At 30.1% G+C, this 23,222-nt stretch overlaps 6 protein-coding genes across 10 annotated transcripts; 3 read left to right on the top strand and 3 right to left on the bottom strand.

The window, feature by feature from the left end:
• Nucleotides 1-50: 50 nt before the first annotated feature.
• LOC100741356 (nicotinamidase) lies at nucleotides 51-22,915 on the bottom strand. The gene is made up of 6 exons (XM_024370146.2): nucleotides 22,901-22,915; nucleotides 3,864-4,061; nucleotides 1,931-2,192; nucleotides 1,324-1,470; nucleotides 779-1,217; nucleotides 51-701 (listed from the first exon to the last, which is right to left on the bottom strand). Exons 2-5 carry the CDS (start codon nucleotides 4,049-4,051, stop codon nucleotides 825-827), a joined length of 990 nt encoding a protein of 329 aa, XP_024225914.1. The 5' UTR covers nucleotides 4,052-4,061; nucleotides 22,901-22,915; the 3' UTR covers nucleotides 51-701; nucleotides 779-824.
• LOC100741512 (HD domain-containing protein 2) lies at nucleotides 5,249-8,163 on the bottom strand. 2 transcript variants are annotated; one of them, XM_003492265.4, is made up of 4 exons: nucleotides 7,849-8,163; nucleotides 6,698-6,822; nucleotides 6,440-6,608; nucleotides 5,249-5,805 (listed from the first exon to the last, which is right to left on the bottom strand). In XM_003492265.4, the coding sequence occupies exons 1-4, from the start codon at nucleotides 7,897-7,899 to the stop codon at nucleotides 5,575-5,577; spliced, it is 576 nt and encodes a 191-aa protein (XP_003492313.1). In that variant the 5' UTR covers nucleotides 7,900-8,163; the 3' UTR covers nucleotides 5,249-5,574. The 2 variants fall into 2 exon arrangements, with proteins under 2 accessions (XP_003492313.1, XP_024225917.1); XM_024370149.2 differs by lacking the exon at nucleotides 7,849-8,163 and adding an exon at nucleotides 7,425-7,714.
• LOC100741754 (V-type proton ATPase catalytic subunit A) lies at nucleotides 9,071-13,637 on the top strand. 2 transcript variants are annotated; one of them, XM_033322795.1, is made up of 13 exons: nucleotides 9,140-9,221; nucleotides 9,337-9,687; nucleotides 10,059-10,174; nucleotides 10,250-10,362; nucleotides 10,451-10,816; nucleotides 10,891-10,947; nucleotides 11,011-11,105; nucleotides 11,166-11,437; nucleotides 11,520-11,703; nucleotides 11,784-11,901; nucleotides 11,996-12,276; nucleotides 12,360-12,549; nucleotides 12,625-13,072. In XM_033322795.1, exons 3-13 carry the CDS (start codon nucleotides 10,093-10,095, stop codon nucleotides 12,715-12,717), a joined length of 1,851 nt encoding a protein of 616 aa, XP_033178686.1. In that variant the 5' UTR covers nucleotides 9,140-9,221; nucleotides 9,337-9,687; nucleotides 10,059-10,092; the 3' UTR covers nucleotides 12,718-13,072. The 2 variants fall into 2 exon arrangements, with proteins under 2 accessions (XP_003492315.1, XP_033178686.1); XM_003492267.4 differs by lacking the exon at nucleotides 9,337-9,687 and having other exon boundaries at nucleotides 9,071-9,221; nucleotides 12,625-13,637.
• Nucleotides 13,781-16,192, bottom strand: LOC100741871 (upstream stimulatory factor 2). Of its 2 annotated transcripts, none has more exons than XM_003492268.4 (5): nucleotides 16,038-16,192; nucleotides 15,762-15,832; nucleotides 15,184-15,464; nucleotides 14,955-15,119; nucleotides 13,781-14,875 (listed from the first exon to the last, which is right to left on the bottom strand). In XM_003492268.4, exons 1-5 carry the CDS (start codon nucleotides 16,076-16,078, stop codon nucleotides 14,654-14,656), a joined length of 780 nt encoding a protein of 259 aa, XP_003492316.1. In that variant the 5' UTR covers nucleotides 16,079-16,192; the 3' UTR covers nucleotides 13,781-14,653. The 2 variants fall into 2 exon arrangements, with proteins under 2 accessions (XP_003492316.1, XP_012245329.1); XM_012389906.3 differs by having other exon boundaries at nucleotides 15,906-16,174.
• LOC100741987 (ubiquitin domain-containing protein UBFD1) lies at nucleotides 17,240-20,430 on the top strand. Of its 2 annotated transcripts, XR_001102536.3 has the most exons (6): nucleotides 17,240-17,388; nucleotides 17,912-18,286; nucleotides 18,382-18,572; nucleotides 18,650-18,838; nucleotides 18,978-19,186; nucleotides 19,660-20,430. XR_001102536.3 is itself a non-coding variant. In XM_003492269.4 (5 exons), exons 1-5 carry the CDS (start codon nucleotides 17,376-17,378, stop codon nucleotides 19,086-19,088), a joined length of 879 nt encoding a protein of 292 aa, XP_003492317.1. In that variant the 5' UTR covers nucleotides 17,240-17,375; the 3' UTR covers nucleotides 19,089-19,284. The 2 variants fall into 2 exon arrangements, 1 of the variants encoding a protein (XP_003492317.1); XM_003492269.4 differs by lacking the exon at nucleotides 19,660-20,430 and having other exon boundaries at nucleotides 18,978-19,284.
• Nucleotides 20,573-23,028, top strand: LOC100742107. The gene is made up of 2 exons (XM_003492270.4): nucleotides 20,573-22,097; nucleotides 22,178-23,028. Exons 1-2 carry the CDS (start codon nucleotides 21,342-21,344, stop codon nucleotides 22,391-22,393), a joined length of 972 nt encoding a protein of 323 aa, XP_003492318.1. The 5' UTR covers nucleotides 20,573-21,341; the 3' UTR covers nucleotides 22,394-23,028.
• Nucleotides 23,029-23,222: the final 194 nt, after the last annotated feature.

Here is a 23,222-nt window from a genome sequence, read left to right on the forward strand (position 1 = left end):
TTTTTTGTTTAGGATAATAGAAGTGGTTAACTGATTATAACACTGAAGTAACAGATTATAATATATACTTTATTCCAACAACTTTGTAGATATAAATAATTATGCGACGTGCGTACAGACGTATTCTCAGAGACGTGTAAATAGTAAGTTACAATTGATGACTGATCATCGAACAAAAACCAGTCAAGACATTGACTGACCAACAGATGAAAAACCAGTCAAGAGATGTTGACTAATCTAAAGCAGATAAACCAATGAAGTTCGGTGACGATGCTGTCACAGAGGAAAACTATTGCTGGATGTTGATTGCCCCACCACCGTTCGCTTACGGTGGAAATGATCGTTGAACATGGGAAAACCCGTCATTCCCATTTTTTACATGATGAAACAATAACCATAAAAACCAAAATAAATAACCATAGAAGTCAAAGAAGAACAATAACCGTCTCGACTTGAATATATTTTATAACAATTAATTATATGTGCACAGCCAGTGGCCGCTTCGACCGAGGGACGGATTCTGGTTTGTATAAAGTCACCGGACGTAACGCATATCTTAAGTACATACATTTTTATAACCATCCACCGTATTTCTCTTTGTACATTAGTACATTAAGTTCAACTAATATTATAAATAATGCAAATTATGTAAGTACAATAAATTAGGAATGATTAATCAAGCTCGTATGAAACAACATTTCCTGAAAAAGAAATATTTTATTGTTGAAACAAGAAAATTAAAAATAAATTCCAAATCATTTTCATATTAAGTACAAACCTTGTTTCCGAAACAGCCCGTGCTTTTCTCAGTCAATTATAAATTATTATCTTTCCAGTTCTGCAGAATTTTCAATTAATGTCATAGACTTTGCAATTTTGTGGGCCAAGACGAGGCTTTTTTTTCCTTCATTTGTCATTGCAATAACGTCGTCACTGTTAGTAATCAGACCACCATTCTCAAGAATTAATTTTTTAGTCTCTTCAGTATTAGATTCTGCAACACCACAACAACAGTCGTCGACTACAGCTATCGCATAGCCTAACCGAAGACCGTCTAAACATGTGGCTTTTACACAAATGTCGTAAGCGAGACCACATACGAAAACATAATCCACGCCCTCTTTTTTTAACATTGCGTGCAATTCCATTGATCCCTTAAAATTATTATCGAAAAATACGGAATAAGCTTCCATATCCGGGTTTTGACCCTTACGTATCTAAAAAAACAAATATAATTAAAATGTTAATAGTTTATTTTCATTTTATAATAAATTTTAAATTAGGATATTTTACTATAATGGAAGAACGAAGATATACATATACCTGTATGGAACCTGGTGCAATCACAAGATCTTTGTGTAATTCTGCTCCCCATGTGTTCATCACACAATGTTTAGGCCAAAGAATCTGTTCCAGATAAGGATCCGCAAATATGACTGTATCAAATAACTTAGCATCTTCTCTTTTCATCTATGCATAATTAAAAACGTTTTCATTTTTTAGCATGTGAAAATTTCTTTTAAATTAAAAATTTTTAACATTTTAATGAGAATAGAGTTCATGCAAAAGAAATATAGAAAACTTCGATTTTTTATAGCAAAATAGTAAATATAGTATGTAAAATACACAAATACGTGAAATATGATTCGAACGAAACACAATAACACAATTGTATGAATAAGGATAACCTTTTCCTGGAAGAACCTCTTTTCACAGATCGCAACACGATAGCATTGTAATATATATTATACTATTATCTACTATCTATATATACTACCTATATTATAAAATTATTTTACATATGTATTATATGTTATAATAAGTATTATAATTTAGATATTTTATATATTTTGCACAAAAATTCACAGTCTAATTATTAATATTATGATACAATGTTGTTGCAATAAAATGATAAATTCCAACTTTATACCTTTGAATTAGGACATAATTCCCGTAAATGTAAGTTTTCGTAAAAGCTGATATGATTTTCCGGATGCCAATCTAACGAGTAAATAATTTTATTGAAGGATCCATTTTTCAACAAATTATTAATTGGCTCCACCACATCAGCTCCATCCTGTTTGGCTTCGCAAGTACGAAGAGACAAAGTCCCATCGATAAAATCATTTTGAACGTCTACTATCAAAAAAGCGGTTTTAGGCATGCTTAATTTTCTTGTCCATTCACCAAATCTGTTAATTGAATAAAATACATAATTTTATCTAATTCGGTGTTAAAACAGAAAAACGAATATTATCTTGGTCCATAAGTTCTTGCAGTTTACATTCCCTATTGAATGCACATAAACCATAACATTGCTTATTTGCTATATTCGACAGCTTTTGTTTCCTTCTTTTATGACAAATATAAAACATTATATGAAAGTTTGACCGAACTTCAGTTTAAAGACATAAAATTATTACCTTTTTTATTTGTCATTTAATAATCTTCGTCACGCAGAAGAATCCGCACGTAGAGTCACGTAATCACGTAGAATACGCAGAAATGCAGGTCGTAACTTTATGAAAACGCTAAAAACACTCAACTTTACATGCGCATAACTTTTAAATTCCTAAAGATAAGACTCGTATTTTTGGATAATCTGGATGAATGGTGGATCATCCATCGCCTTCTTCAAAAAAAAATTAGGGAACTGCAAAACTAACTCACAGATTGGTTTGCACCAAACAAAGGAATTCTTTGAGCAAAAAATTAAAAATCTATTAAAATATTGTAGAGAAACTGTAAATAATAGTTGAAGGTATGTATCTTTATAAAAAAATAATACTGGTTGGTTGTTAACATTCATAATAGTGAATCAAGTACTTACTAAAGTATAAGGGATAGTATAATTTTTTGTATTTTAATAAACTACTTCAACATTTATTTATTAAAGATGTTGAGCGTGCAAAGAAATGCGTACCACAAATTTATAATCATACATGCAAGATACATTAAGATTAAGTTTGGATTAGATTTATTTTAAGTTATGGGCATAATATTTCAAATAGCAATAGAACGTTTAAAAAAAAGAAGGACAGATTGTTCTGTCTTATAAATAGTTGTGGAGTCTGTTCAATCTGCTTACGTTACAGATACAAATACATTATAGTGCAAATAACCATTTCACCTGATAAAAACAGTGCCATGGATTAATGTTTTATTATGCTATTTACATAATTCAGTACTCAGGATTCAACAAGCTATTTCATATATTATAAAATTACTATATAAGAAATATATTATATATAACTAAGTATATTATGGATTTCAGCTTTTTGTTATTATTTATTATCTAAAGTTCCAACTGTTAGCTGTACTAGTATGTATTTTAGTAATTTCGTTGACATTACTCTGTCACTTATTTTTTGGATCTAAATATATTTGTCATTAGTATGTACATGTGAGAAAACATAATATGATTTTCATTATTAAAAGATACTCATTAGTTGTTAGTTAAATCATGATTACTTAGTACTAGTATTACTGATCAAGTCACAGGTTTAATATGTACATATTAAATATAATACATTATTTTATTGAAATACTGGCAGTATATGCTTGCAGAAGTTCTCACCATTTTTTAATGTTATTTCAGTGTTTTTCAGAATTTTTTTGTGTAAGGTATAATTACTGGGACTTATGAGTCAACTTAATATAACTCAATTCCAATAATTAATTTGTATTTTGTCCCAATTATTCCTAGATGCTTTGAATTATAACAACTATTATTATTATACGAATTTATGAACTTCATCTAAATGAACCAATTACGGCATAGCATGTATGTAAGTATATATATACATACATATATTCTTCGCATTACAAAAAGGAAAAAGATAACAACATAAATTCATATTTACCTCGTTAATTCTCCTTCTTTCAACACGCCGTCTTTATCTAAATCAAATAAGTCGAAAATCTCCCGAATCCTCCATTCATCTTTTCGAATATCATCATCCTTAAAAACTACTGAACACATTGCACGAAAATTTGCAAAATTAAAATCACCCTCTGGATCTTTCAACATATACATCAAAGGATCCGTCATATTAATAACACGTAAAAAGAATACGTAAGAAAGATACGTAAGAAGTTTATAAATAGGGGTACTTGTCTACTCTTGATATATGTTATATATCCTAGTTATTTCTTTCCTAGAAATACGTCTGTAAAGGTTAGTTTCCAAATATCAACCACGCGTGACTCATAGCATTTATGACCAATACAAATGAAGATATCCACCGGATATTGAAGCAAATGGCTAATGCTAATTCTGAACACATTTTATTACCCATAATCGTTTCTTTACGATAACAGTTTTCAAATTTCTTATTTAAAAACCTTTTCACCTATCATTCACGTTTAGAAATATACTTTTAGAGGTGGTAAAATCCAGGGTTTCTCCTTAAGCGAAAACAATATATTTAAAAGTATGTTTTATGTGATATTAAATATGCTATTATTATAGCTTACAGATATATAGATGTGTAAAAATTTACAGAATACGCACAATATGCACAAATATAGAAAATATTCAAATAACTCCTTATGATATGTATAGAAGAAAATAAATTTCTATACTGATTTCATTTCTTCAGTTATATTCATAAAAATATAAATTTGCATAGACATATTCTCAACAATAAGACTCGTTTTTTTTAGTATATTTTCGCAGTTTACTAAAAAATTTACTTATTTTTAAATGCAGTATCGATAAGTAATTCACGCAGTTGTTCGAGTTGTTAACGAGATTGTAAATTTCAAAAACAATAGAATTAATAGAGAGGAAATAGAGAAGTCTCGAATCGTTTTGAAGTCAATGATCTTCGTTTTATATGTACCAAAAAATTTCGGGCAACGAATTTTAAGAGTCGCAGATGTTATAATAGAGTTCCTTGGAAGGATCTAGCCACGGAGTGGTGATCATCTGTTTTTTCATGAATGTTACTGATCCTTTTCGGTTTGGTAAAAATGAATTTGTAAGTCTATAAAGAGTTTGAATAAAATACGAATTGTCGGACAAATAACAAAAAACAATAACAATCATTATCGATATAATTATATCGTCCAAATTAAGCAAAGAGAAACTTAACCCTTTGCATTCCCAGCAATTTTTAATATGACCTACCAGAAATTCTGAATCATCTTTATCATGGGCTACCAGCTACCCCGTATCGTACAATAATTAGTACAATTTATTTGCCATTCATAGTAGATTAATGGATAAATTGAACATATGATAAGCTTAAGGTACAATTTTTTTTATTATTTGGTATTAAATCTCAAAGTATCTGTCACAGTGATCTAACTTACTTTGTAAGTTTTATTAATTAAATTTGTTATAAATATTATTATTAAAAAAATTTGTTAATAAAATATTTATAAAGACTCTTATTTTCATAGAAAATAAAGAAAAATACCGCTATGTCAATAATTGGAAATATATTTGAAATAGTAGCTCTAAACATATTTATCTTTATTTTCCATGAAAATATTATATTATTATATTATAGCTATTAAATACAGTTATGAAATTTATGATGTTTTGCTTCATAACAAACAGATAAAACTTTATATTGAACTAGTAGAACTACTACATAGAGCCTGCCTTGTTGCAGTAATTTCAGATGCTAATTTCTTGATAAAAGGATGTCCTATCTTACCATCATTTGACAAAAAGAATTCCTCCAACTTTCCAGGAATATTATCTCTTTTTTCATACTCATATGCTTGCATAATTAAATCTAATCTGTCTAAGTCCTTAACATATTTTGCTTCTGGGGTTTCTTGCTTCTCGTATTCCTGTAACCATTAACAATATAATAAGATAACTTCCAAAACATATTGGAAAAACCCCCAATACCCTAGTCCAGACTTTTACTATAGCTGCCTTTAAGCAATAAAAATAAGAAATAGTCTTAATGTTCCAATCTGACTTTATGACGATGGGTTTGGGCTCGAAGTGACATAGCCACTAGACTAGACGTAGCCACGGTCACGGGAGGGACATGTACCTGACAGAGGTATGAAATGATTATATAGCTCTCCTTAAAAACAAAAACTGACCCGAGAAGCGAGGACAGGAGTATATAAGGGCAGCCTCTTTTGGATTAAGGGAGTTAGTTTGTTAGTTAGTCGTTGAATTGCCGATTGAGTTATCGGGAAGTTACCCGAATCGAGTAGCACGTTGATACTTGTCCTCCCGTGGATCGTGGATACGTCTAGTGACCCGCTATGTCACTTAGAGCCCAAACCCATCGTCATAAAGTCAGATTGGAACATTAAGACTGTTTCTTATTTTTATTGCTTAAGGGCGGCTATAGTAAAAGTCTGGACTAGGGTATTGGGGTTTTTCCCAACATTCCGGACGGGAAATCCCGCTGTCTTTCCATCTCCGACATACATATATATATATATATATATCAATTTTTCATACACGAAATATTTCCAATATTGTAAGTCCTCTGTCTCCAAGGAGTTCACAAATATTTTCCATAGCTTCATCCTCTAATTTATGTTTTACATCAGGTGGAATACCACAATGAGGTGTTATATCTCCCACAATACACTCTGCCAAATCATGTATTAAAGACATCTGCATGATTCTACATTTGACAAAAAAAATAATTTATAGAGATAAAACCTTCATCAACATAGTTGCTAGCTGCATGATATAAATAATACCATTTCATACTTGACTGTATCTAAGTTCTCATCATTATTCAACAGAAAGGAAAGCATGGCCATCCTATACATGTGACCTGCGATTGTTTCTGGATCAGACACATTCTTATGAACCCATCCTGTTCTTTTCATATGCTGAAATCATAAAACAAAAATCATATTAATCTTTGATTTATAATTAAAAGGCACATGATAAAAAATTGAGATTATCATTAAAAACAGAAAAATGTATAAAGTGAATGTATAACATATAAACATTTAATTAAATTAATAAGATAAGATTAAGATGATAAGATTGATAAGATGTTGTAAAATAAGAATGATTAAAGAATATATGACAGCTTTTTACTGTTCACTTTTTTACATTTTATATTATTGTATATATATATATATACAATATATAATCAATATATAGTATTTAATATATCGGAAGAGGTATAATTTAGTACAAAAGTATGACATATAGCTAATTAAGAATGCCAAAAGTGGCCACTTGTGTACAACATACACTAAGTCTTAATTAGAATTGTACACCTTTTAAAATTGAATAATATTCTTAAAATTGGATCAACGACTAGATTTTTTTACAAGTTATTAAGAGATAAATATTACGAGATAAATATTACAACGTTCGACAGATTAGGTTTCGTGTTTGTATAAAGATGCATTGTTGTAAAAGACATGTCTGTAAAAGAAAGACACTTTTCGAACAACCTAATACAATAAATGACAAGTACCCTTGTCGCAGCCGCGCAAAAGGTAAGAGAGCCCGCTAGCTTTTGTTCTAGCGAGGGAGAGATTATAGCTTTCTGCACCCTCCCATAGTTACGCTGCCTGTTCCTATTATAGAATTAAGGTAATTGCAATCACAATCGCAAGATATTGAGACTGTTAGTCCTCACACAATGCGGATGAAGGTTTAATTTATGGCGCCCTAAAGTGTTGATATCTGCTTTTCCATAGCCGAAGGTAATGAAGGACAGGCGATCGCCCCAGACGTTCGAAGTTCGCCTTTTTTTCACATATTCTATTTTAAAGAATACGCTAATATCTCTATTCATAACAGTATATATACATCAAAATGGTAGATTTATATCTATTTATCACAAGGACATTTTACAAAAATTTGGATTTCGATTATAGTAATAAATTTGATCTTACCTTCAATCTGCCTACCAGTTCCATGAATTCTTGCAATTTCTTGATATCCATAATGTATTATTTACAAAGCAAAAATTTTTTTCACTTAGATTGTTCAGTCATACACATCTATCACTAGTAATTATTAAAACGGAGATTTTATGTGTTGTTAAAATGTTGATCAATTTCACAAATGATTGTCAAATATAAAAGCAAACGATCATAGAAAGACAATGTGATTAAAGAATTACAATTAGTTATTTCTTCCGTTCCTTCCGCTACAACGACCGTAACCGCAATACTACCAACCATACTACCTCACTGACTACAGTTCTACGCATAATATACTTACCCACACGTTAACGGCAGAGCATATACATATACACACGAATGCAAACTCATCGTTGCCTAGGTTACATAATTTTCTAGTAAGTGAATGTGTTAAAGATGACGATCCATAGATATAATGATATATAGACAGTGCATTTTAGATTCGCGCGAATCAAAGAAAATAGAAGTTATGTATATTTTTCTTTTTCTAATTGTACAATTGTTTTATTCGTATATCTTCAATAATTTAGGCTAGCATATTTTAATAAAAATAAAAGTACTAAATCTAAATATTGATTTTTTTATTAAAGTACAAAATAATACTATATATTTGTTTTTTCTTTGTTTGTTTTATAGTGTAACTTCGTTGAGAAAAATCTTAAACAGTTTATGGCTAATTAGATTGTCTTTAAAAGAAAATGTTGTAGAATATATATAATCCGTAAAAATTATAACAATCTGATAATAAATATTGCCTTAGCCTGGTAATGCTAATTTTAATCACCTTTCATCAGCACTGTCTGGCACTCTTCAAAGGTGAATATCTACATACATACATGCATATATAAACAGAATACAAATTATAATTGTTGTGCGCGTTATATGGATATGTGATATATTAGCTTGAAAATATATAATTTCCTTTAGTTGTTCAAAATAATACCTTTTTAAAAATATTCGATATGTCAAAATCAACGCAACAATACGCGCATTTTTAATGGTACAATTACTCTTTATTTTTTTCTCGATATTATCCATAATTTTCTTTAACGATATTACAGTCTTATTATACAATATTATAATTCTTTTAAAATATTAGATGTTCTTTTTGTTTAAGCAAGAATAAGATTGGGGTTACCAAAGTGAAGTAATAAAATAACAATCGATAAAGATAATAAAAATTTCGTTTACTTGTGAATGCTACCTTTAACCGAAGGAGAGAGCTAGATAATTGAAAACAGGCACATCGTTCAGTCAGCTGACCTGTCTTGTGATAGCAGGCTCGATTGTGAAGCTTGACTCGCTGTAGTAGGCTGGACTTACCTCGATACGTTTCTCATCTCGTAAGTTTCTTACTGTCATTTAGTTTCGTTGATTGTAGATTACCATGCTTCGCCTTGATTCACTATATAACCAGAGCGATTATAATGATTTCGTACTATATAGAGGAAACCAAAGATTTTTGCAGAAAAGACTGGCGCGTATAGTATCGATCGTACCAGTTTGAATGCGCCATCGTTTTTCGATCCGGACATGAATTTGTATGTTTTAATCGATGTCCACGATTAAACGGTATCACCGATATCGTATATAATTACACGAAAAACGAGCTAAGCTGTTCTATTTGACGACAAAATACATCAATTGGATTCGACATTCTTATTAAGTGAGCAGACGTCTCGCGGGCTTAAAGAGGGCTACGCCTACTTTTTAAATGAACTGCTCACGTGAATTTTCTGATGAATGGATGCGTTAGCTGACATCAACTTTCTCGCCGATTTTCGTCGTCGTAATTGACTTAGGCCGCGTGTAAGAGTACTCATTTCCGGAATATACTTATTGTTCACGAGCGTTGTCCTTTTACCCTCGTTTTTGTCATATTTTTGTCGGTGTGTGATTAGTTGCTGTTGATTACATGTCAGACTGAAATGATATCAACTTAATCTTATGATCATATCTCACAAATTGAACGTAATTCTGTAAAATTGTTTTTAGATCAAAACTTACACTTCCTTGGAATGATTAACCATATATACTTTGCATTTTATTATAATAATATTTTTTTTTTATAGAAAATGCGTAATGAATACTATTAATTTAACTTTCGCTCAAATAAATGTTTCTCATTATATGCTCAGTATGTAGGTTTATTTATATTTTATAATGCAAAATATTTTCAGTTGTTCGTCGATTTTACTTGAATAACAATTTACAATGTCGAACCAAGGGTTATCAAAAATTAGTAATGAAGAGAGAGAATCCAAATTTGGCTATGTATATGCTGTATCTGGTCCTGGTTAGTATACGATATATATTTTTAAGAAATTTATTTATGTTTTCAATTTTAATACACATATTTATTTTCCTACAGTGGTTACAGCTGAGAAAATGTCGGGATCAGCCATGTATGAGCTGGTTAGGGTAGGATACTATGAATTAGTAGGAGAAATTATTCGTTTAGAAGGTGATATGGCCACTATTCAGGTATAATAAACTATTTTGATATATTTAAAAATTTATCATATTATTTTTACAATGTTATTATGTCATTTACATTTATATTTTGTTCCAGGTGTATGAAGAAACCAGTGGTGTAACTGTAGGTGATCCTGTCTTACGTACTGGAAAACCATTGTCTGTAGAACTTGGTCCTGGTATACTTGGCAATATCTTTGATGGTATTCAGAGACCATTGAAGGATATCAATGAGCTTACAAGCTCTATTTACATCCCAAAGGGTATTAATGTACCAGCATTGTCAAGAAGCACTGTTTGGGAATTTAGTCCATGTAATATAAAAAGTGGCAGCCATATTACTGGTGGAGATTTGTATGGTGTGGTTTATGAGAACACATTAGTAAAGCACAAAATGATCTTACCTTCAAAAAGTAAGGGAACTGTAACTTATGTTGCACCTGCTGGCAATTATACAGTATCTGTAAGTTATATGTTAATAAGTGAGCAAGTCAATTATTCTAATTATTTATCTGATATATATTTTTTACTTTACAGGATGTTATTTTGGAAACAGAATTTGATGGTGAAAAACACAAGTATACTATGCTTCAGGTATGCAAATAATTTTTTCTTTAATACTGATATATACATGCTAATATGATCTTGCATATGCAGGTATGGCCTGTACGTCAACCTCGTCCAGTTACTGAAAAATTACCAGCTAATCATCCTTTGCTTACTGGTCAACGAGTCCTGGACTCACTTTTCCCGTAAGAATTTACTTAATTGCTTTATGCACTATATATAGTACTTATTGATAAAAATTGCAGATGCGTTCAAGGAGGCACTACAGCAATTCCGGGTGCTTTCGGTTGCGGTAAAACTGTAATTTCACAAGCTTTATCGAAGTATTCAAACTCCGATGTTATTGTTTATGTCGGTTGTGGAGAACGTGGTAATGAAATGTCTGAAGTATTGCGTGACTTCCCCACATTAACAGTGGAGATTGATGGAGTCACTGAGTCTATCATGAAACGTACAGCTTTGGTTGCTAATACGTCAAACATGCCTGTAGCTGCTCGTGAAGCATCCATTTACACAGGTAAATGTATTTCTATTAATAAGAAAACGACAGTACAAATTTGATGACAACGTATTTCACTTTCCTATGTCAAATATTTCAGGCATTACTCTATCAGAGTATTTTAGAGATATGGGTTACAATGTATCCATGATGGCTGATTCAACATCTCGTTGGGCAGAAGCTCTTCGTGAAATTTCGGGTCGATTGGCTGAAATGCCTGCTGATTCCGGTTATCCGGCCTATCTTGGAGCTCGTTTAGCTAGCTTTTATGAACGTGCAGGAAGGTAAGTTCAATTTTCATTTAATATAGCGATATACGTATATATTAATTGATTATATTGTTAATGTTAAATATTGTTTGCAGAGTGAAATGTTTAGGTAATCCTGATCGTGAGGGTTCTGTCAGTATAGTAGGTGCCGTATCACCACCAGGTGGTGATTTCTCTGATCCTGTTACTAGTGCAACCCTGGGTATCGTGCAGGTACTAATGCACTTAATGTTTATTTTCTATTTGCATAACTTATTTTTTTATTTCCTTTTTACCCTTATAATTTGCTTTTTTGTCCATTTCTTAGGTATTCTGGGGTCTCGATAAGAAACTCGCACAACGAAAACACTTCCCATCCATTAACTGGCTTATTTCATACAGTAAATATCTTCGAGCTTTAGACGATTTCTACGATAAAAATTTCGCGGAGTTTGTTCCTCTGAGAACGAAAGTGAAGGAAATCTTGCAGGAAGAGGAGGATTTATCAGAAATTGTACAGTTAGTCGGTAAAGCTTCTCTTGCTGAGACAGATAAAATCACTTTAGAAGTTGCAAAACTTCTAAAAGACGATTTCTTGCAACAAAACAGGTGCGAATTATCGTTTTGCCATAGTCATGTTAATGTTAATTAATATTATCGATGTTCATTTTTACTATTCTGTTTTTACGTAGTTATTCAACATACGATCGTTTCTGTCCATTCTACAAAACTGTCGGAATGTTACGAAATATGATAGCATTCTATGACATGGCAAGGCATGCAGTCGAGTCTACGGCACAATCAGACAATAAAATAACGTGGAATGTCATTAGGGATAGCATGTACAATATTCTCTATCAGTTGAGTTCTATGAAATTCAAGGTAAGCATAGGTTAGGATGGTTTTACTTGTATATTTTAAAAAGTGTGTAACACATGTTATATATTTTTTCTTCAGGATCCAGTGCAAGACGGTGAAGCAAAGATCAGAGCTGATTTTGATCAGTTATATGAAGATATTCAACAGGCATTTAGAAATTTAGAAGATTAATTATCAGAAACATTCATACAAACATAAGTTCTCTACATTCAGGAACCTTATGCTGGTCATTTAAGGATGTCCTGGATCTACTAAAAAAAATATATGGAACATTCGTAATCACGTATCGCACATTAAACTGTTATATTAGTTTTCAATAATTACAAGAAATTGTATATATAAAAAGTGTTACAAATATAAAAGCTACAATAATTTTATGTGTATTAACCTAACATTTAAACAGAAAATTATACGTGATGGCTGAATCACTAAGGTTATAGGACGTCCTTAAATGTATTTCCAGCTTCTATAAGTATTTATATATTAAGTGCTATACCAAGCTACTTCAAATCCTTGAAATGAAGTTATATGTAATTAATTTAAATTGTTGGAAAAAAAGATGAGATGCCTGGCGACTCAAGCTTCCGATTTTATTTGCTGTAAATTGAATTTAATCATGGAAGGATCAGTGTAAAGAAACTGTCATATGTATGTAAAATGAGAGTAAATGCATCATAAGAAGCTTTCCATTCATCCTTATATGTTATTCTTTTAAAAAGAAAAAACATAATCGTTCTGTATTTTGTTGTATCATGGGATGAAATGGTAGCTTTTTACAAAAGAATGGAATTTCAATTAAAGAGTATTAAATATTGTATTATAATAGTATATTATGTAAATGTCGCGTTAAGTGACGAATGCAGACGTTACATAAAAGTAGATGTTATTTTAAATGTTGAAACCGTTGAAATATGGTCTGAAAGTTTAAAAAAAAGGGTGTCAAAATGTTAGAACTGTTGAGGTGCAGGATCTTTTATCGTTGAAAACAAAGTATAAAGAAAGACGCATCGTAAACAGTGTTCCAGTAACTTCGACATTTCCATTGTACCATATGTAAAAAACAAATAAACACTATGCATAAAAAGGCCAAACTTCGAGATTGTTAATGATTAAATAAAAATAACAGTGTTTCGATAAATTTCATTTTAATAATAATATAATATAACAATAACCTTCGCGGTATGTACATCAACGATATATTACAAACCAGTATTTAATTTTTTCGATTATTCCGACACATCATCGTAGAGTTCAAAATCCTGGGTTGAAAAAAATATGTTTATTGCTATATGCGTACGTATATCCATATGTACACACACGTGTATGTATATGCATATATAAATATATATACACATCCATACGTGTGCGATAGTCTATTTTATATTCTCATTATTTAGATCATTTTCTTTTACGGAAATACCTACTCTACGCTCATTAAAACATTATTAAAAATAAAAAATATTTAACGATCTCTGTAAAGATGCAGTTGTTATATATGTATAATTTGCATCGCATTTTTTTGTTTGTATTGCAACTGAATGTTCTTCTTGCTTCTTTTTTCAAATTAACTTTGGTTACATCGTTTGAAATTATATATCCGAAAGTTACAAATCAATGCTCAATATTCACAGCCTTGGCTCGTTCGTCGTACACGAGGTAATTCAATCCAATGCATATGCATACATAAATATAAAATTCTTTTTTTTATAGGTTCTATAAGGGATAGTCATAACTTCACCAGTATTCGATAATTAGCAAATATCCATGATATACTCATGAATACGCAATCAAGATCTTAACAGGGCAAAATGTTCAAATATCCAATACCAAATAATTTAATAAGCATTAAAGAGGAAAGTTCAATTTAAACGCAACATGAATGATGTCGCGTACAAGTATACAAGATTATAATGATAGTTACGACCATACCATTAGGACCATGCAATATACTTCAAAGAACAGAATTTCAATATGATAAAATTTGGTGTGGTTCCTATGAAACCAAAAATTGTAAGAGTAAATAGAGTACTTCTTCTGACCATTGTATGGTCAGATTGTATATCCTAATATTTACAAAAGAAGCATTGCATTACAAACTAATAATCTTTTAAGGACTCAAATGAACAACATCAACATTCGTTCCTGTGGAGGGTGACATTTGTGACCTGAGCTGAAGATTCTCACGTTTCAATTGTGTAACAACTTGTTTCAAAGCAGTTATTTCTTGTCGTAATTTTTCGTTATCGCGTAAACACTGACCTAGCCCCTGATTTGCTGCTCTTAATTCCGTTATATACTCACAGGCCTTTGATAAAATTCCACCTTTGCTCTACAAAAGAAACTCGTGGAAAAAATGCTATTGTTAAATGTTTCTATAACTGCAAATTCCATAAGTTCTATTTTAATACCTGAGTTTCATAATTTGCCTTTCCTTCACCACTGCCACTACCAGTGCTGTTTGCACCTGCATTACACTCGGGAATAATTTTTCCCAATTTTGTAATCCAATTGTTTATTTTGTCTCTTCGTCTACGTTCGACTTCATTATGAGTTGCTCTTCTTCTGTCATCTCTCTAAAGTATATATTACAAATAAAACAAAATTCAAAGAGCTTTAAGGACTGAAGGAAAAATATACCTTTTTCAAAACAGTAGTACAATTTCTTGGTGTTTCTATTTGTAATGTAGTGGTCCTAGGAACCAGTGATCTAGATGTTTGCGCAGTAGTGAAAACATCATTAGCATTTCCAATGACATAAAATTGTCCATTCAACGGGGATGTTAGGACTTGTACAGTATTATTTCCTGGTTGGGTAACTGGCAGTTCTATTTCATTGCCAGCAGTAGCGCCATTTACTTGGACCACTCTATAAGCAAGAGCTTCTTGGTAACGCATTCCATCTTCCCCGACAGGTTCTCCTGTAATTGTTTCATAATTCAAATTTTTGCAAATTAATGACTAAGCTGCTTAGAAGCTATATGAATCAACTTCATAAATCGAAAAGTAGAGAAAGCTGATGACTTTAAACATATTTCTTTGAAATTTACTTTACAATTTGCAATGAATAAGCTTAATAAAATATTTGATATATTTTTATATATATCTAAGTTAAAGGAAAAAGTGCAATTGATCAATTTGACTTCTAATCGAACAAAACTTAATTGTCAACTTTTGAGATATAGACATTTTTGAATTTATGACAAATATTTATTTACCTTCGCAATCTACGATTTCCGCTTCCTCAATAACAATTCCCGTGCCCCCGTCATCCTTCGCGTGAACAGTGCTGTAAAACAAACATAAACACATTGAAGAATGGATATGTAACTTATCTATAGAATTACGTCTATGCCTATTACTTCCACGACCGTTGTCCTAAGTCTTGTAAGTGCGCACAGTGCACTACGTGATGACCTTGAGGAGACCTCGAGCGAAACAGGAGGGATAGGTGTTCGCATTATCAGCCAGTCGATATTTAACATAAACACTACCTGACATCCTGCTGTTCGAGATGCTGCTCCAAAATATCCATTTTTTTTTCTACCAAAAACGTTTGAATTTGTCAAAATTCACGTGAGCTGGTCACGGGACACGGCAACGAGGTCATGTGGTGCACAAGATGGCGATTCTTGATTACAACGCCATCCTACGCCACTCGATTTTATTACAATTTTCAATTTTGTCCAAACTATACCGATTACAGATAATTGAAATTCCTTAATAAGCAATGTATACGTGTAATCATTTTATAAATAATTAAGACTTCTAACGTAAATAAAATTTTCTTAATAAGAATAATGAATTCAAAAACTAAAGTTGAATAGTAAACAAAATTGTAAAATATTGTTCGATAAACATATGCAGAAATTAAAATTGAAAAACAGGGTGCAAGGTACATTTCTTTATTGAATTTCTGTTTGTTACATTGATCATTATAGCCAACATCTATATGAATAAATACTTAACCTATATACATCAAGGTTACGTAATTTATGGTTTCAAACATTATTTACTAATAAAGAGAAAACTTACCTCTCTGATACTAGTATTAATTGTGATAGGGATGAACAAGTTCGTTATAGTTACATATTCGTAATTTGATAAAATTAGGAGACATGTCTTTCCAATAATTAATAATGATATTTTATAATTACATATAAAAATATAATTACAATAATGTATAGATATACGTTTTTCTTAAAATATTTAAAACAATGCGTAATCAATTTCAAAATTTGCAAAATCAGTAAATTAAAATATGAAAACTTGAAATTTGATATTGAATTTAAAGAATTATATCAAGCAATTATATATCCAATTCCACTAATAAAATAAATTTAACCAGTAAAAACAAGATTTGGAAACTTATTTATAGTTCGTTATATACCATATTATGAAATCTGTTATGGTGAATATGAACAGTAAATTCATTGAAAATTGTGATTAAAGTTAATCTATGTTTATATGTATTATGTACAAAAATATGTATCATATTCCTAATAAAATATTAGGATAGAAGAACACAATATGTAACAGAAGAATTAAATTTAAAATATATATATACATATGCATGTGTAGTTTGTATTTATGTAGAATTGAGAAATTGTTGATGACATCTGGTTAATAAAGAATGTATTTATATTAAGAATATGAAGACAATATAACTAGATTTTTTATTCATCTAAATTTAGATGAAAGTACTTTCGTTTCACGTTTTTAGAACATATTTAAAAATTTGAAAGTCATTTCAAGGATCGCTGTAAATACGAATAGCAGGAACTACAATGTATCCTGTAATAGTTTGATTGGTCAACGAAATACAGTTCATCATGGAGTACGTCGGTACGTACTTGACGATTTTCGTGATTTTTATTAGCAATTTCCAAGCAATAAATATTTTTTTACATTTTTTTTTGTATTTATTATTAATTATTTTTAAATAAAGCAAATATCTACATCCCAGAAAAATCTTACCGTGATATGTTACAATCAGGCAATTGTATATGTTGGATTAATTTCCGTACAAACAGTCATATATATTTTTGCTATGAATCTTGCATAAATCTAATTTGAAATTATTTAAAAAATATGAAATTTAACATTTATATATTTTTTCGATGAATTGCGTTTTCTCTGTTCTTTCTTTTAAATACGTGTCATTTTAAACATAACCTTTCATTTATACAATTTTTCCTTTTGTAGTTTATTCGATTGCTAAATTTTCATTGTTTTTTGTAATCTACTAATGGTTTATTAAAATCTTATTAATATAACTGCTCATTTACTATTATAATATCATATTATATATGACATAATGATGACAGTATTTGTATGTAAAAAATATTAAGTTACTTATATTTTACAGATGCTGCAAAAAGTAAAAGCAACGACAACTCTTGTAACTCAACTCCTTGTGCTGAACTAGTATCAAATACAAATTCTAATGAAAATTTGCTGGTAGAAAAAAAGGACTCAACAGTAAAACCTCAGATTCGAGGCATACAAAAGAGAGATAATAATATTGCAACTACCTCGCATGATCCACCCCAAGAGAACATAGACTTTAAAGTGATTTATAATAAACAAAGGATTAATGTAAATTTTCCACTTGATGGTACAGTGGCAAAACTGAAAGCTTATCTTCAAAATATCATATCTGTGCCACAATCTATGCAGAAGGTTATGATTAAAGGACTAGCCAAAAATGAACAAACATTAAGAAGTTTGGGTGTTACAAAAGGTAACTTTTATTATATAATATAATATTCCCTCTTTTGTGCACTGATTTTTATCAGCTATTTATTATATGTTGTGTTATATAATTATACTTTTAAGGTGCCAAAGTGATGGTAGTAGGGTCAAAACTAGATGATGTATTAGCCATTTCACTTCCATCAAAACAGGATTTGTTAGATGAAGCTGCTTCCACTACAAATAAAGAACCTTTATCTCAGCAAAAAATACATAGGAAAGTATTAGATAAAGGTATGCCTGATGATGTGATGCCTGGTATATTAGATAGTAAGGTATGACATATACTTTAATTAAAGTAATAATTTTTATTAAATATTGTGTATTTTTATTTAATTGTTTTAACTTTTAGGAACCTCTACCAGAATTTCCATTGGCTGGTATGTTAAATAAATCTGGCGGTAAAGTTAGATTAACATTTAAATTGGAGCAAGATCAGCTTTGGATTGGTACAAAAGAAAGAACAGATAAAATACCCATGAATTCCATAAAAGGTGTACACAGTGAACCAATACATGATCATCCTGAATATCATATTATGGTTTGTACTTTAACATAAAATTGGCATGCTCTGACATAATTAAAATTTGTCTATTTTTTCAATTTTTCACAAAGGAAGTGTTGCTACATTAATATAATATGAACCATATGATTTACACAAATATTTTTTTAAATTGTAGGCTATACAATTAGGCACAACAGAAGCTTCGAGATACTGGATATATTGGGTTCCTGCACAATACATATCCGCTATAAAAGATGCTGTTCTTGGCAAGTGGTGCTACTTCTGATCGAACATTGATGGAAGTTTCGGTCTCTTCAAAAACAAAGCGTAATCAGGTGTAAGCATTGATACAAACACGACTGTACTAGTCACACATTTTTAACAGTAAGTAATAACTTATTTTGCGTTGGATAATAACTGATATGTTCTAATAAAAGTATTCTTTCTTTTTGTTAAGGAAATTTTCTTAGATAATTTTTAACTTTGTTAAAAATGATAAAAATATTTTATAAAGATTAATACATTTTACGAATTTATAATTACCATTTCTGATAGCAAAAAGAAATGTTTATACAACATTGCGATTTCTGGATTATTGAAATTTTTTAATATATTCAAGTAATGCTAACTGTAATCTTAATTTCTCTGAATTATATCGTACATAAGATTTGTAAATATCATAAGTTTTTTAACTCTTAGGAAAATACGTTATATTAAAAAGAAACATTTTATTACCTTAGGTAAAAGAATTGTCATTTAAATGAACAGATTAAAGATTTTTAACTTTTCTGTTTATTTAAATAGAAATGCTTGGATCTTTAAAATAAAGTGAAATGTTTGTAAAATTACATTTATAGGAGGAAGTGAAGAAAGAAGTTATGATGTTGCATTTACAATCTTTTGAAGTTCGTCGAGAAATAATTCAACTTTTTAGTACATTTAATGACATTAAATAATAAATTAAAATAGTTTAGATATTCAAAAACGAATTGTTTCAGATCTATTTTTATAGTTACAATTTATGTCGAGTATCGAAGCTGATTTTATAAATGTTAAGTTTCAAAACAAATTTGTCACAAATTAATTTGATTCAATTAAAAAAATAAAAACAAGAAGGTACGAATTATAAACGAAATTCAAGTTGCAATAAGCTAAGTTATTATCAAGAAATATAGTCCGCATTTTATAAAGATGGAAAAAATGCAATTTTTGGTACGATGTTACTGTTCGATTACGAAACAACGAATTTGTCAAAATATATTTGCACGCGTCTTGATATTGGCCTATAAAACAAAAATTGTCCAGGGGAATTAGCCGTCTCAAAATTTCGCTGTGCACTAGAGTTCAAGTGGACTGTATATCTCGACGAGCATTATTAAGACGAGCATTAAATTATTATGTAACGTTAGTATTATAAACTGCTGTAAATTAGGTTTTATACTGTACATGTACACAACTGAACGAGAACCCGGGAAAACGACAAATCAAACTTGTATCTACCGTAATATCTACATGGAATTCATAACTATTTGCACATTCGAAAAACTATTTCAATGTCCATTTAAAACAAGACTTGTACATCATGTTGTGTGATTTGATAAAAATAAACAATTTTAAGTCTTCTCAAACGTGATTTTCTTTCATTTTTTTTATTTGTAAATTATATTGAAATATAAATATAATAAATATTTGTTACTAACTCACATAAATTATTCTTGTAAATAAAGTATAATAAAGTAATTTTTAAGTTTTGGATCGAACTCGGGCTTCTTACCCGCATAATTGCGAGAAATCTAGATTCCCTTACGTTTGTTCGTTATGAACAGGAAACTCCTTATTATGGCTTTAAATTACTCGAGGCTAAGCAAGCTGTGTTGCAAGGTTTACTCTGTTTGAAGTAAGAAAAGAAAAGAATTATTAGAATTCTGCACGAATCAAAAATTAATTATAATTTCGCAATTGATATAAACCTTTGTATTTCGGTGAAACGTATGTATGTAAGTGGTTCAAGGTTGAATACAGTACTTGTATGCGTGTATATGTCAAGGCAATACATATGATGATATAACATAGTTCGTGGAAATCTCTGTTTCTACAATTTAAATCGACGTCACTTTGATGTCTTTTCCATGACTGTCATTTTTACACATAGTGTAAATAATGAAATAGCACGTTAACTCGTTACTATTAATGGTAATATGATTCTAACCAACATGTAATAAGCGTTTTCTACACAATTGAACAATGCTTTCTCTGTGACAGAAAATCTATGACCTGATGAATGAAGTGTGATCACTAATTAAGCAAAGTGTCAAAAATTAGAAATAATTTTTAAAGAAATGAGCAGAAAAATCATAAATTCTATTGTACAATTATTGCTAATGACAGAATTAATGTTGTCATTAATTTGAAATATGAGTAACCAGAAGATAAGTGGAATATGTATTATCTCCTAAGCAGATGATATACATAAAAAAGGTATTCAATATCAATGGTTACTTAAATTTATATTGAATTCTGAATACTTGCCCTATTAGTAATGGAACAGAGTGATAATATATTAGAAGATATAGAAGAAGCATTTCTTGTTTTAACAGAAAGCTTCCTGGAGCAAGGTGCATCGTTAGTAGATCTTAAGTCTGCTAGTTTAGAAAATAACATAAAAAATAAAAGGAACCATATCTCACATTACTTGTGTTCTAAAAAGGTTCTTCTTGCCTTATTTACACCAATATTTTGTAGCATACTTTTTAAATATTTATATTTTGATATAATCAGAAGCATTCGTGAAACTAGATGCTTAATACCAAATAATTATTTCATATGGGAATTTACAAGACCGATATCAAATTGTGATTATTGTCGAGATGTTACTTCAGCACTGATCTTGCCAAATTTAACAAGAGAAGAATTCAAACAATATGCCTATTCTTCTAGACCTATGGTGATAAAATATGCTGCAAGTCATTGGCCAGCTTCAAAGGTATTTAGCTGGAAATTCTTCAAAGATTTATATGAGAATATTGATGGTGCTTATGATTCGGTAGATGAATGTCAATTCTTGCATTTCAAAAGTAATCTTACCAATTTACGTGATGTTTTTGCAATGACTGAAGAAAGAGCTATGCAGTATAATGGTAAAGATCCTTGGTATGTTGGTTGGAAAAATTGTCACCTTCAGATTTTGGATATTATGAAACGGTACTACAATCTACCTCATTTTTTACCAGAGGATGCGGAGGTTCCTTATTCCAATTATGTTTTTTTAGGATATGAAGAAGGTGCCATTATGCATGTACGTATATAATAGTAATAATATATGCACACTTATTTTTAATTATTTTTAGTTAATCACAGGTTTTATTTTGTTTACAGCTAGATTATATTTCGCGTCTAATGTGGCAAGGGCAAATTATAGGCAATAAAACGTGGAGCGTCGCTCCGACTCCGGAATGTGATACTGTTTGTACGCGTTTTAATTTTACTGTTTATGCTGGAGATATTGTTTTGTTGGATACAAGAATTTGGTATCATAGCACTTATGTGAAAGGAGGAAACTTCAGCTTGACAGTCACTTCAGAGTATGGATAGATCTTTATATGTATATGGCAAAATTATATTTGATCAATTTTACAGACTACATAGATAGGATTCTATGGAGTTGAAAATTTTTATATTATAAAATTGAAAGATCCAAAATGTTTTGCCTTGTTAAATTATTGCATTATATTGATGCTTAATTAAATATACATAAAGTTTTTATATGCACAAAAATTTTGATATTATAGGACATGCTATTAATGAGTAGCATTACATTATGTATGAAATTTTTATATAGTAAAATTTTTGAAGGTGCCATTTTTAATGAAAGATATATATATTTACTAATGCATAGATTAGAATGTACAGAAGATTAAATTTTGCAATATTTTAGATTGCCTATTTATTATAATTATTATGTATCGAGTTATATACAATTTCTGGATATTTATTGGTTTTGCCATAGTTAAAAACTAATGGAAATAAGAATTAACGAATTTTTTGGATACTATTAGCACAAATGAAAAAACAATTTGTACTGCAATGTACATGGCCATTATATGTTTGAAAATTATTTCTGTATTCGTATATTTGAATTTTTATACATGTATATGCATTTAAAAATGCATGTAGCACAAGCTATTATAGAACATTTTACTTCCAATAAAGAGATACATACAGTTAAACACGCTTTGGCTAACGAAATTTCGTGTAAATTTAATGCATAAACTTTACTGAAAGCGATCAATTGTTATTTATTTTATATTTAATTATATATATGTATGTACATGTACAAATATATTCAACCTATAATTTTTAATAAAATATATGAATATAGATAAAGTGTTTCAATGTGATTTTCCCTGCATACTCATATATA

This window comes from Bombus impatiens, unplaced genomic scaffold (genome assembly GCF_000188095.3).
Source record: "Bombus impatiens unplaced genomic scaffold, BIMP_2.2 scf_0670, whole genome shotgun sequence".
NCBI lineage: Eukaryota > Metazoa > Arthropoda > Insecta > Hymenoptera > Apidae > Bombus > Bombus impatiens.

What these genes read in the sequence shown, in the direction of transcription:
- LOC100741512 (XM_003492265.4), bottom strand. Translation starts at nt 7,899, where the DNA reads ATGGATATCAAGAAATTGCAAGAATTCATGGAACTGGTAGGCAGATTG. An exon ending in GAGAACTTAGATACAGTCAA is followed by an intron (nt 6,609 to 6,697) that starts GTATGAAATGGT and finishes TGTCAAATGTAG; the next exon opens with AATCATGCAGATGTCTTTAA. An exon ending in CAATATTGGAAATATTTCGT is followed by an intron (nt 5,806 to 6,439) that starts GTATGAAAAATT and finishes TAATGGTTACAG; the next exon opens with GAATACGAGAAGCAAGAAAC.
- LOC100741356 (XM_024370146.2), bottom strand. Translation starts at nt 4,051, where the DNA reads ATGACGGATCCTTTGATGTATATGTTGAAAGATCCAGAGGGTGATTTT. An exon ending in AATTATGTCCTAATTCAAAG is followed by an intron (nt 1,471 to 1,930) that starts GTATAAAGTTGG and finishes AATTATGCATAG; the next exon opens with ATGAAAAGAGAAGATGCTAA. An exon ending in TTGCACCAGGTTCCATACAG is followed by an intron (nt 1,218 to 1,323) that starts GTATATGTATAT and finishes TTGTTTTTTTAG; the next exon opens with ATACGTAAGGGTCAAAACCC.
- LOC100742107 (XM_003492270.4), top strand. Translation starts at nt 21,342, where the DNA reads ATGGAACAGAGTGATAATATATTAGAAGATATAGAAGAAGCATTTCTT. An exon ending in AAGAAGGTGCCATTATGCAT is followed by an intron (nt 22,098 to 22,177) that starts GTACGTATATAA and finishes TTTTGTTTACAG; the next exon opens with CTAGATTATATTTCGCGTCT.
- LOC100741871 (XM_003492268.4), bottom strand. Translation starts at nt 16,078, where the DNA reads ATGGATATTTTGGAGCAGCATCTCGAACAGCAGGATGTCAG. An exon ending in GGAAATCGTAGATTGCGAAG is followed by an intron (nt 15,465 to 15,761) that starts GTAAATAAATAT and finishes AAACAATTACAG; the next exon opens with GAGAACCTGTCGGGGAAGAT. An exon ending in AGGCAAATTATGAAACTCAG is followed by an intron (nt 14,876 to 14,954) that starts GTATTAAAATAG and finishes TTTCTTTTGTAG; the next exon opens with AGCAAAGGTGGAATTTTATC.
- LOC100741754 (XM_003492267.4), top strand. Translation starts at nt 10,093, where the DNA reads ATGTCGAACCAAGGGTTATCAAAAATTAGTAATGAAGAGAGAGAATCC. An exon ending in ACAAGTATACTATGCTTCAG is followed by an intron (nt 10,948 to 11,010) that starts GTATGCAAATAA and finishes TTGCATATGCAG; the next exon opens with GTATGGCCTGTACGTCAACC. An exon ending in TGAGTTCTATGAAATTCAAG is followed by an intron (nt 12,550 to 12,624) that starts GTAAGCATAGGT and finishes TTTTTTCTTCAG; the next exon opens with GATCCAGTGCAAGACGGTGA.
- LOC100741987 (XM_003492269.4), top strand. An exon ending in AAGTTTGGGTGTTACAAAAG is followed by an intron (nt 18,287 to 18,381) that starts GTAACTTTTATT and finishes TATACTTTTAAG; the next exon opens with GTGCCAAAGTGATGGTAGTA. An exon ending in CTGGTATATTAGATAGTAAG is followed by an intron (nt 18,573 to 18,649) that starts GTATGACATATA and finishes TTTAACTTTTAG; the next exon opens with GAACCTCTACCAGAATTTCC.